We start from the raw sequence: 13,468 nt of genomic DNA, 5'->3' as shown, positions 1-13,468 counted from the left end.
TTCATTTTCTGACTGGCTACATCAGTTTCTCAGATAGAATGTATCTGCAAATTCAAGATCGACCAGAAAAACTGTGACGTTTGGCAAAATTTCTTGACAACGGAAGGATGAAATGCGATCCCCAGTGCAATGACATAAAAACATGTAATTGAACCTGATGATGTCCACACTAGGCCGAAACATGTCCTTCTAGAAAAAGACTGCGAACTGAGTGAGTGTACAAATGTGACAGGCAAGGAAAAAATCAAGGAAAAATAAAAATAAGCTAATATATTTTTCGCATAGTTCATATGCAGTTTTTATTTGGACTGGGAAATTTCTTCTGTTCACAGACCTTATGGTGAAAACTGAACTCTTATTCGTGCTGATACATTAACCTCTTCTTATATCGCAACAGCGGACGCCCAGATCACCTTCATCAATTAGCTTTCGAACACTGAATCTGTATCAGAGATAGTCGTTCTTTTTGGTATATTCTGAATGGCAATGAACAGTGTTGTGTTCGCGAGACGTTGTCGGAAGCTGAGTTTGAACTCGCCGTAGTGTTTGCAGATGTTACGACGCCCTCGGTTTCGTTGTAGTTTTATTGTTCAATCTCTGGCTATGTTCGAAACGACTATGCTGTTCCATCTCGTGTGGTTGGAAGTTGAATGAGGAGAGACGAGGGTGAGATATGGCCGCCGAATTTTTCTTACGAAACATCTCGTTGATGCTCGTAAGGTTCATTTGTGTGCCGTAAATCGACGACATGGAGCCGCCGTCTGAAGGAAGTTGTGTTCTGGATTTTTTATCACACCTTAAAAATCCATCGACCTCGGCCGGGTCTGAACCCGCGTACCTTTGGTCCAGTGGTGATCACATTAACCATTAGTCTACCGAGGGTGACAAGTTCATTCAAATATTACTTTGCCAAAATAACAGCAGGGAAGTTTATGAACATGTTTTCTATTTAATATTCTTAAATTTATAATTCATATTTAATTAGAAACTGTTTAACAAAATCTAAACAGTTTAGGTATTTAACAGAAAACTAAACTATTTAACTATTTAAAAACTAAAATATTTAACAAAGCACTAAGAATTTAAATATTTAACAAAATCTGAGTAATTTAACTATTTAAAAACACTTCAACTATTTAACTAAAAGAATTTAAGCATTTAACTGAAAACAATATAACTATTTAACCATTCTGACTAATGAAAAGATTTCTTCTGTAAACGATGTAGAAACCAAATTATGTATTTCAGGAATCTGGAAAGAAAATAAACATATGAATCGAATTGGAACTGGAATTATGGGTAACAAGTATGGAAACACATGCAGCGAATGTCTAGTGGCAGGCGATCTCCAAGGATGCAGGTTTTGAAGGAATTTGTGACGAAGTTCGTGGTGAAAGACACTGGACTTATTCTATTTACGTGGACTCTTGTATAAATTACAGGTTTCAACATGATTTAGCAATTTTTGGGTGACTTCTGTTTGACCCTCTGTTTCATCTACCTGTCATAACCCGACCTGCTGTCGTAACGTTTATGTCATGTGATTTTGAAATGCATAAAACGTACGAGTCGGAGGGAGAGCAGGAATTAGGTCAAATGCAAGAATATAAAAATTACAAAGAGAACGTCAGGCTCTTAGTATGCCTTCGTGGCACTATCCAGGCACTACATTTAAATGAAAGGCAAGTCAGTAATTTCGTGGTGGGCGTTTCCTGTGGCGGTAATTAAATGTGAGCGTGTAATTAGTTCAGTGTGATAATTAGGCAAGTACACCTTTCCAGGTTCTTTTATTCTGTAATACGTATTTCTAGATGTGGTTACAAAATTTTAAAAGAGTTTAATTTGCCTAATTTATTTTTGAAATAAAACAGGTTCTTGAATCTGCTCAAAATTCTGTGCAGTGCCTTAATATTTTGCGTCCTTTGAGATTGCCACCAACGATTCAAGATCTGAGTTCTTTAATTTGTAGTATGTGTTTTCAACAGGGACATTGAGAGTGAAAGAACGTATTGAAATGAAGATCAGGAGGACCATTTTAAAGCCAGTCCTATAAACAATTACGCGTAATTAATTACACACGTACAAAACCGTCATGTGCTCGAATGTTCAGATATTTCTTAACTGCATAGTTAAATAGCCATCTTGATTTTTCTCTTGAACACATTTTACTACACCATTTACATTGATCAATGTTGTCATGAATCTGTATTGGGCCCAAATAATTGTTGTAATCCAAAGGAGAATTGACACTAACCTCAATGTTAATAAAGTGCTGAATGCCGTCTTCTTGAGTGGCGTCCAAAAATTCTTCTTTAGAATAAGGGTCAAATTCGGGAGAACCAAAATCTGGCAGAGGAATATTTTCTGCTGTGCTCGGCCGCGTGTTAGAAGGCGGTGGGTTGTCGCTGCTTTTGTTAAGGGATGCGACAGTCGTCTGTTGTTCTTCGTTGCCAGCATTGTGGGCAGTGCGAGTTGTTGTTGTTGTAGTCGGTGGTGGTATTGTGGATACAGGAATAGGTAGCACGGTGCTCTCTGGAGAAATGGGCATCATTTCCAGCATTTTCATCGTTTTTTGTCCCTGAAATTCAGAAAATGGTTGATTAGTGGGCTTCAATCAATGAAACAAAATTCTTGTACCTTAAAGTATTGATACGACATGCAATATAATATTACGATGATAATTAAATTTATAAGGTGGCTGATTCGTTGTGGATATCCATCTTTTCTAACATTTTGGAATTCTAAATAAAATGATGTTGTCTTTTTCACATGTCTCTAACAGGGGGTCAGCCTTCATATTTTTCCTGCTGATGGGACGGTTTAAATAAATGGAATGTTTACATTATCTCGAGTGAATTGGCTTTTAGAATTCAAGAGCTGCTAACGGTGAAATGAATTGGCAGATGATGTTTTTCGTGAGATTCTTTTGCCTTCGAAGAATGCCTGTACACAATTTATTCATTTGATAGGTTATCGTAATGACATTTTCTGATCGGTCTTCATTACACACAGTTCAGGTATTTTAGTGAATGTTGAACAACTGCATTGCTGCCAATAGTATAACAGCAACATTCTGAGTGTGGGAGAGGAAAAAATTGGAATCTTTTTCTAAGGAATAAGCTAGCCTCAGAAAGTCTTCAGTCATCCTAGATGAAAGACCAAGCAGTGCCGAAGGGCTGAGAATGGAAATAGTGATGCTAAGACCAAGAAGTAAATAACTGTATGCAAAAGAGTCGCATGAAGACACTGGAAATTAATAGGGAACAAAAAATAAAGGCTGTAAATTGTTAAGTAAATGAAATAAAGTCTTGTGGAATGGTAAGGAAGAAGAAAGAAATGGCGTGGGACTAATGACGTCAGAACACCTAGACGACGAAGTCTCAGCCTTTATTACAGTGAACGTGATGGATATTTTGCAGATGCTCTTTTCCCAATTCGGATGTGATGAAAATGTGACATAACAGAAATGGTTAACAGGAATAAAAGTTTATTTATAGGAGATTTCAGTGCTCAAGAAGTAAATTACGTAATATTCGTAGGTCAAGAAAAATGGCGACGTATGTATATTTAATGTCTTTATAAATATAAACTATATGTAACATTACAGCCAGTTCCTTTTTAGAGAAACACAAGGGCAGATGAAATAATTTTTAAAACTTAGGGTAGAGTTTTAGGGATTTAAATAGTGGAATCAACTAAATAAATTCAACTGCAATGCGTCATAACAAACGGGGGAAGATAAACCCCGGAGTTTACTCTAGTCATTTCTCGCCTCTGACTTTCCACACTTGTTTGTTTTCCATGTGCAAGCGACAAATGTCAGGCGAGTTACTGCGTCCAAGAAGTAATGACGACGACTTACCTTTGACGCAGCGACACCTTGTGGGCCTGTGGTACCTCCCAATTGATGTTCCTCGGCAGGCAGGAGAAGGGCGCTGTAAGCCTGCGCTGTGGTGAGGCGTCGCTTCGGCGACTGGCGTCCTGTTCGCCGCAATTTCTGCTCCCGAAGACGCTTCTGCAAGCGGTTCTCTTTTGGGTTGTAGACGTAATCTAAAAACGGAAAGAATTACATTCAGGTCACAGCATTCCGCAAACGGTTGCTTCTGATCGCGTTATTTGACATCAGAGAACGAAAATCAGCGACATTCATAAATCGTTTATTACAGAAAGACAGGAACAATACAATGTATCTTTCTCCGAAACGTTGGCATCGAATTAGTCGCCGTGAAAGCTCCTGATAATACAAAATTAATATTTCCATTACGATTATTAAAACGAAGCAGAAATTAATAACACTGAAGTGACTTTAAAGTGAGGTCTTCCTGGTAAATTACTGCTTCAGTATTGAGGTTGAAGTCACTTCAACCCGTACATAACCACAAGACTTTGAGGGGCTTTCACGGCGGTGAAGTCGAGGATGATGATTATAGTCTGGATTTTGGTGCTGTGTAGACTTGGCAGGAAATGAACTCGAAATATAAGAAAATATAGACTTTTTGCACTTTTGATGACTTACGCCACTCCAGCTCTGATCGACTCAAACCTTAAAATATGTCACTAAAAGTGAATACTCGTCAAAAGTTCTCTTACTTAAAATCGCTAGCAGTCAATCCCAAATAAATCAAAATCGGTGATTTTCCTCAAAATTCTCGGTAACATTTTTTTGGAATCTTGCTGCTGCTTGTTGACATTGAAAGAGAATTAATTACTTACCAGGATATTTCTTCTTGTGCTCCCCGCCCGCCTGATGTGCGCAGGCAAAATACTTGTCCTTCTGCACTCCTTCCATTGTATTCCACATTGCGCCAAGTCTGCAAATAGAAGAAGCAAAACTTGTAAGATTGCAGGCAGGTTGTAGGACGAACCGGAGGACGAACGTCCAAGGGTTGCAGCTGGGTAAAGGCAAAGGCAGTGGCGTATGAGAGCACACGAAATATTTCACCTGTTTTCGACGATCAGAACATTTTCAGCAAATGGAAATGAGATATCCAATTTCGAATTCACCTCATGCAGTATCTGCAAATTTTGGATCCTTCGCAATTTTACAGTAATAGAATAGTTCCGGGCGGACTCAAATTCTACTTCTCTACTGTAGGCTACACTTCTGTCCAATATATCCTGCGTTCAGTTTATAATAAGGTAAATATAGATTTATGTAATCCAGCAATAAAATGCAAATTAGCAAACAAGTTAATGCGCCGAGTTTGTGAGTCGAATTTTACAAGAGTCAGTATTTCTTTTAATTACCAAGGCTCACACTTTATCATCGGCGTCACCACAAAACAATTTTTTTTCTCTCTGTTCAATAAGAACAAATGTCTAAGTGCGCATTCTGAAGACGAGAAATTTCTCACATATAATTTTACAGGTTCGCACCGTTGCCATGTTTATAATCGTTAACTTGCGTTCAATGATCATACATGTCCGCTGAACTCGAATGGCTTTGAAGACAATTTGTCCTTCACGAAAGCTCTGCACATTAAATTGTTAACAAGTAATTGCCCTGTAGTACATTTTGTATTGCAACTTACCTCACGCTGATTTGTTTGTTACTCTCTTCTGGATGTGTGATAGCCAACTTCTTACGCCATTCATTCGAAAAGAACATGAATGCATTTAGCGGACGAGGGACTTTTGGATGGTCAGATTTCTGTTGCTGTTTGTTTACCTTGCCTGAAAGAATAGTGGAATCAATATATAACATACTTTGAAACTATAAGAATCAAAATTTGGCCAACAGCATAAAAAACATGGCTGTCTTCAATGTATGAAAATTCATTAATCTAAATAAATTCTAAAAAGAAACATTGATATGCATTTTCATGTCAACATCTTGTCAGTGTACCTGCAATGACCATTTCTACTGGTGTCTACGTGATTTACAACATATTCCATACACGTGCATGTCACGTAACTTGCATAAACGAAACTATTTTAATGAAATCTTCTTTTGAGTACTTCTGCCATATTGTTTAGAGCAATGTTGCGCGGCACACTAAATATCGTGGAAGAGTCATGGCGGCACACCAACCCCATATCGGGGTGGGGGTGGGGTGTTAGACAGTTTATGGCATTGATTGGGCGCGACAACTTCTTATAATTCGATACCAACCGAAAAATGTTCTATTTGATATTTATAATTATCCATCTTTATTGTTATAATGTCATTTATTATAAATATATTAAATATTTCAAATAAATTAAAATATAATATTCCCTACCGTTTGATCCAAAATGTATTAACTACCGGGTCTACAATTTATGCTGTAACGGCCTTGCTTGCATTGCGTGCTCGGCCGAGTGCACTGTTGGTGTGGGATAGAGATAGCGTGTTATTCCCGTGAGTCACAGGCGAATCAGTTTCATTGCGTCTCTCGTCGCGGATTGACGTTGATAATATGGTGTACAGTATTAAGCAACGTGTGTTCTTAGTCGAAACATATGCCAAATATTCATCCTACGGAAGATGCCGCCGTAAATATCGCAGACATTTTCCCGGTGAAAGTGTTCCTAGCAGGCCCACGATAGAGAGATTAATAAACAAAATTTGTAGTACGGGATCAGTTTTGGATAAAAAGAAGAACAGGAAACCACAATTCATTTCGGCAATTTCCCAAGAAGAGCTTCGTCAAGTATTTCGAAACATGTTAACGAGATGTGAAGCTTGCCTGCAAGCACAAGGAAGTCACTTTGAACATCTTTTGTGATTTAAGGTAAGAAAATTAATGTAATAACATGTGTTAGTGACTAGAAATATTCGTAGTTCGCTGTTACTAGCGGCACTGAAACTGATTCGCCTGTGACTCACGGGAAGAACACGCTATCTCTATCCCACACCAACAGTGCACTCGGCCGAGCACGCAATGCAAGCAAGGCCGTTACAGCATAAATTGTAGACCCGGTAGCAGAAATGAACAAGTTACGGTAATCAGATGAAGGAGGAATCTTTACGGGAATAAATGGGCGACTTTTTCTAACAATCATCCTGAAAACAGAAAGAAACAGCGAAGAATTTTCATACAAATACCCAGTCAAGATTCGAACACTGAACCTCCAGAGTAACGTTTGTTCGCTTCCTGTCGAAAAGTGGTCACACGAAAGCCTTAGGATTTTACGATAAGAATAAAATAATTTATTTCATATATAAACACGTGTTTGATCTCTTCCGTTGTATATTATTAATAACTAATATTAATGCTGTTTCTGTCTTTGCAGAAATATATAATGAAGTTATGAGCTGGACCTCACAGGGTCTAATTGGAAGGCGGTAATTATTAGGCCCACATAAAACCAGGAAATGTAGGAAAATCTCATTTGCACAAAGGAGACTCTGCTCTTTAGGAAAATTTAATAAAGAACGCAAAGAAAAAAACGCACTCCACATACCTGAGCATGCAATTTCTTCATCTTTTCCTCCGGTTTTGTGGCAGTCCTCGACTTCAGTTGCGTTAGACAATGCGTCAGTTATAACATTTATAATCCACGAAAGATAATCATCACTGTGTTTTTCTGCCACTGGATGTTCCGTTGGTGCAATGAATTCAGAAAAGTCTAAATTGGAATTCGTATAAGTATTAGAAATCTCCTTGAAAATGCTGTTGACATTTTGAAAGGTAATTTCAATTTCATCATTTTCATTTATGTTAGTACAAGACTCGTTTATGTCAATATCCTTTGCTGTCATCAATTGCAAAGCTGCAGTGTTAAAAGGAACAGTTTGTCCATTTGAAAACACTGCTTCGATTGTTGTTGGATGGCCGCAGTTTTCTGAGCTCACACAAACTTCGTTCTTCGCACGCGTTGAATACATTCCTTCAAGTAATTTCCTTTTCGTCCCAGAGCCAGCCTGATCTACTTGGGTACTGAAACTCGACATGTCTACCGACGTTTCGGTGTTCGTTAGTTTCTTCGTCGATGTCCACCGTCAAGATAGAATGCAGAGAGTGAAATTCGCACAAGAAAAGTACTTGAGTTATTCCGAAAGGTTTTCACTAAGGAAGTCAACACAAAAGTATCTCGTTCTCGAAGCACTTCATCTGCAACCGGTTCACAGCACAATTTTTTCCAGACTGACGAAAGCCGATTGTCGCCTGCTGTTTACACCAGTACAACAATGCCGACGTAACCTATGACGCAACAGTGAGTAAAGGAATGGAGTGCAATACGGTACATTCAGGCGTGCATAAGAAATGAGAAATGAACCTTATGGCATGCAGGCCGAGATTGTTGCAGGTGTTCGTATCTTCTACTATAAAAATTTGTGATTTCGTCGTCGTCAATAAATTACGTCATCAACAATGTCAAATATAAACAAACTCGGCATTGTTGTGGAATACAACAATGCCGAGTTTAGTGTCTTACTCAAGATTTTAAAACGCAACCAACCCCCCCGAAGGGGTTGGTTGCTTTTTAAAAACTTGACCAACCCCTCCGAGGAGCTCCGAAAGGAGCGTTCTGCCCTAGTCTTACTATAAAAATTTGTGATTAGTCGTTGTCTTCAATAAATTCTGGAGGCGAAAATGGTCCCAACACTGCGGAAGCTGTTTCCTAATGGCGATGGGGTATTTCAACAGGATCTGGCTCCATGCCACATTTCTAAGCTTGCTAAGAGCTTCTTTACCCAGCAACATTTGAAGGTATTGGAGTGGCCAGGAAATTCACCAGATCTAAACCCCATTGAAAATTTGTGGGCCATTATTAAAGCGCGCATATCTAAGATGGATTGCACGACGAAAACCAAAATGATAGAAAGTGTCATGAAAGTGTGGTACCACGACCCTGAATTGACGGAAATGTGTGGAAAGCTAGTGGCATCAATGGTTGAGAGGGTGAAAGAAGGAATTAATGCTAAGGGGGGTCACATTCACTATTACAGATGTAAGGTTTTCACTGCAGGGACTTTTTTGCCGCGTTTACTGGTCGGAGAAACGTACTGTCTCTATCATCAGGGTTGAAGTGACAATTCAACCAAGCCACCACCAACCGAAACGCTAAGGGCGGTGTCTTGCATAAGCGAAAGACATCGTCCCTTGTTAGGTAACACATTTCCTGCATACGAAACGCGTTCATGGAAATGGTAAACATAACCTTGACTCCGTAACGGGATTAATATGTCAGAAGACCTTGACTTTTTTTAATACTAGTGGGTGTTGCTACTAACGGGAGATTATCCCATCAGGTAGGCAGTAAAAAGTCCCTTCTAGAAAGAATTTTGGTTACATGGATCTATGAGATGTAAACCCAGAAGTACTGTGATCGCTTTGGCTGATGGCCTCTGCGACTAGAGAAGGACATGACTTCGGCTGAAGGCATCCATAATTGGGGAAGACAGGCCCGTGCCCCTTTTGAATTATATAATGATATTTGCCTTAGTACTGAATAAAACCACGGGGAAACGTCAGTGTAGCCGAAGTTATACCACTCCGTGCCCCTACTTGGCCACATTTTCAGGGACTGCCGTATTTAGCCTGCTGAGCATCAGTCTTCTCGTGGGTGATGTAAGTCAGCATTTGATCGATACAAATGCCATATAATTTGCCGAAATAATGAGTTTCCTTCATCAGGTAACTTTGAGTCGAAACCCTCTGATGTGGTCGGCGAAGAATGGAATAAGAAAATCGCCGCGAATTTGCCCGTTACAAATGTACCAAGGTGCTTTAGTCGCAATGAGAAGACACTTCGGTTGCAACACTTGAGCTACCATGCGTGGCTACGGGCAGCGGACCCCCACATCGGAGTAGAGATGAGCTGCTTAGAGTGCAGCACGCCATGTCTCACAAGCCACGTGCACCCAATCACTGAGCGGGCGAAGGATAGGGAATTTACGTCTTTGTCTTTGGGTCCTGCAACCATTGAAATTATGTTTGCTTCCTCCGATCTATTAATTTTTAACATTCTTCATGAAACATAGTTTATTTTGCTTTCTCCTGTAGTATTCTAGTTTCTCATTGGCTGAAATTTTTATACAGTTTCTGACACTTTCACACTCCCTGTTGATATCCACACCTTCATTACCTTTATCTCTCTCTAAAATTTGAAACCTATTCGAAATTTCAATTTGGTGTACACACACACCTTATGCGAACTCAGATCGATCCCTCATCAACGACGTCACTTCTACTGGCAGATCAGGGTTTACACACTGTCACAGCCGAGGAGTTCGGACGCCTTCTTCGTATTCACCAGGTCCCGGATGACGTACCTGCGCGGGGACCGGCTATCCTCACGTTATGCGTAGTTTCCTTCGGCCTTTCTTGTCAAGTGTAGCTGCAGTGCGTTAATTTGGCCACGACCGCTTCCACCCGCATTCTTTCCAATTGGATATTCGTTAATGAACCTCACCAATTGATACTACAGGCGTGTAATCGAATGTACTGAGATCTAGCAACGGTCTCGTCGCCCATACATGGTGTCCTACTCCGTGTGTAATTTTCATAGGTTTACATCAATTCAGAACACGAAAAGGCCTGAGGCGTAATCAGTAATCGAAGACCTAGACGGTGAGATCTGGCGTTCTCATGGCGACGAGTGCGAAGACGTCTGACTTTCCACATATTGCACCGTTTACTCTGGCATAGACCGAGCGAGAAATGCTGACACTTGCTCAAAGGACTGATTTTGATCGTATGAGATGGACCCGTCCGAAGCACGCGCTTGAGGTGTTTCAGCTTCAGTTCGTTCTTAGCTCTAGCTGTGTTTTGAAAGTGTGGAAGAAGGTAGCTTCATGGAGAAGGACGCCTATCGTGGTGTTTTGCCCAGTATTGTGCCTATTTGCATCAGTATAAGAATGTTTATTATTTAATTTACTGGCTACATCATAGTGTAAGCTTAAAGTTGCATGTTCCTTCGCCACAGGGACACATGTCGTCTAGTGAAATTACCTTGAAGAAGCATGTTATTGTTAAATGCCCAATATAGACGATGTGGACCCCATGAAAACGTCTGCATTGATACAAAACGTCATGTAACTTGCACTACTAAAAGTTCCCTGTATGTGAACATTTTGAGAAATGACATAAACGTTTTGTAACGTCACCATATTTGTCATTTTTAAAGAAAGAGGGTCATAAGAATTTAATTTATGTACATGATCTATCTCCATACCAAATTCTATGTAACTGTTTTGTAAAATGTGCATCAGATGTTACACATATGAAACTTGCAAAGGCGTTCGAGAGACAGACATATTTTTGTTTCAGTTTCTATATGAATGCGATCATAACAAGTGTTGCATGTTATACATTGCCACACAAAACTCTAGAAACTGTGCTCTACAGTTAACCCCATGAACGGAGTCATCTTATTTTCTGAGAAGTTCACAGTCATCCTTCCGGCCTCGAACCTGCCAGCCATTTATTAAATTCGAAGGTTCATTATCATGTTTGCAATAGCCCACCAATGGATGCAGTCTTGAGCCAGATGAAACTATTACCTGCCCTCGTATGTTGGTTCTCAAGATGGGACTACATGTCAGTACACAATACACCTGTGTTACCACGTGGTCTCTTCACCTCAGGTTTTACGGCTTTAATTTTGTATGCATTTGTAATATCCTCCTGCGCGTTACATATGTTGTGCAACTCTTTAAATACCCTAATAGTTGATGAAGAGTAAATATCATGAAACTCCTCAATATGTTATTTATCCTATCTCTTATGTCCATGTATCCACATAAGCCCTTCTGTCAAGGTGATGTACCAACTTTCACACGCATTCAGATGAAGATATTAAGTATTATAAAATCCTCTGTGGTGTTAAGTCAAAAATCAACTTTTCAGAGATTTTCTCTGTTTCCATCATCAGGGTTAGCGTGACAGTGGTTCTTAGAATCAACATTGACACGGCGGATAGTTTGGAAGGATTTTATGACATTTATGCCTGTGAAAATGTTCAAGTCATTAAAGGTATGAACTCATATATTTTCCTCGTTAAAGAGAAGTGGAAAGGATTCTGAACTTAATGGTGTCAAGAAATTCCCCAATTTAAAATATTTCAGAATGCAAAGTAAAGGTTGTTACTACCTCAGATTTACTGACAGTTGCCATGTTAATGTTCTTGACGGTGGAAAATTAGAAACTATAAAAGTAAGGCAACTTCTGTCAGCATGATGTTCATACCAAGTTTAATGAAAATTTGTTTGTTAGAATGTTAATTAAGGTTCAAGACACCCTGTTACACACACACAGACAAAGAGTTTAATAAATTATCCTCTACGCAGGTTGCCTTCAGTAATATGCAAACGCAACAAATTTTGGAACCAAATATTTCATCTGTTCATCTTGTGACTTCAGCGCAAAGCTGCATCTGAAGACTGGATTCATGTTTTGGCCATTGGTATGGCAGGATGTAATGCTGTAATGTCAGTCTTTGGTGGTAGTAAATAGCACTGGCCACACTCCTCAGTAGCTGCTCTATCCTGTCCATCAACTCCAAGACATTTATTCAGTTTACATCTGGCATGTCTGTATGACTGAACCTACGGAAAGTAAAGTTTGTCCCGCTATGTGCCGTACAGGCGCTTGGGGTGAGGGGATAACTTAAGCCTGAAGTTTCTCTGCTAAATGGATGTGTTGTATTGAGCTGATAACTTGGTAAGTTGGGACTGGTGGAGGAGAAAAGTGTTTTCTACAGCAGAAGTTCTTAATATTTAGTTCACATTAGTTTATAAATAATAGTCCATAGATAAAATCAAGTTTCTTGTCACTGATTTCGCGGATTGATTCTATGCAGAAAAATGTACACTCACAAGATGTGAGTAAAATGGCACATAATAACAATAGGAAAAGACATAAGACCTCAAAATGAAAATTTAAATGGAAGAATTCTCTACGAGTTATTGCATAACCATCAAATGGGGCAACTACATTAATCACACTGTAGGAAGACCAAGGGTCATAGGATGTATCACAGCACAGAATCCATGTTGAACATTGCACTGTTCATTTAATCATCCAGGATCTAGACCTGTACTGATACCACTACTCATGGGTTGAAGGTCTCATGATTTTAATCTCCAATATTGTGAGTGGCTTTTACGGGAACATGAACACGATCCGGGCTTTTTGAAGCATATCTTATGGTTGGTGGCAGGTGGTTAGGCGGTGGTGGCCCTGTATCATGGTCTGCAAGATCACCAGACGTGAACCCTGTGGACTTCTTTCTTTGGGGACACTTAAAAGATATTATTTACTGGAATCCACCAATGGACACAGCCAAGTTTCATGTTGCTGTGGTGACCATTGATGCAGACATGTTATGACATATACAAGCTAGTATTCCATGGCATGTGGTTGCATGTAGGCGAATGGATGGTGGACACATTAAAACATATTGTAACTACCAACCCCTTAATTACATATCTGCTGTGCTCTGTGTCGGCAGGCATTGTACAGTTCTCGAAGGTTGTTTATTGTAACGTGTGAGATGTGCATTCATCTTATGTACGGTGTTCTTTTCTATAAACTCACTC

The 13,468-nt window shown here is 39.6% G+C and overlaps 2 protein-coding genes across 3 annotated transcripts in view; one reads left to right on the top strand and one right to left on the bottom strand.

Annotated features, from left to right (window-relative positions):
• Positions 1-13,468, top strand: part of LOC110832228 (putative tRNA (uracil-O(2)-)-methyltransferase) — a 101,456-nt gene that overhangs the window by 28,966 nt on the left and 59,022 nt on the right. The gene's annotated exons all lie outside the window — the stretch shown is intronic.
• LOC147874187 (uncharacterized) lies at positions 272-8,059 on the bottom strand. The gene is made up of 6 exons (XM_087346344.1): positions 7,387-8,059; positions 5,532-5,673; positions 4,714-4,811; positions 3,863-4,050; positions 2,255-2,578; positions 272-1,252 (listed from the first exon to the last, which is right to left on the bottom strand). The coding sequence occupies exons 1-6, from the start codon at positions 7,874-7,876 to the stop codon at positions 1,178-1,180; spliced, it is 1,317 nt and encodes a 438-aa protein (XP_087202470.1). The 5' UTR covers positions 7,877-8,059; the 3' UTR covers positions 272-1,177.

Source organism: Zootermopsis nevadensis, unplaced genomic scaffold (assembly GCF_977971745.1).
Source record: "Zootermopsis nevadensis isolate Lab colony 2312 unplaced genomic scaffold, Znev_1.0 Znev_ptg000010l, whole genome shotgun sequence".
NCBI classification, from domain to species: Eukaryota; Metazoa; Arthropoda; class Insecta; order Blattodea; family Termopsidae; genus Zootermopsis; species Zootermopsis nevadensis.
This window is presented reverse-complemented; position numbering and strand designations above follow the sequence as displayed.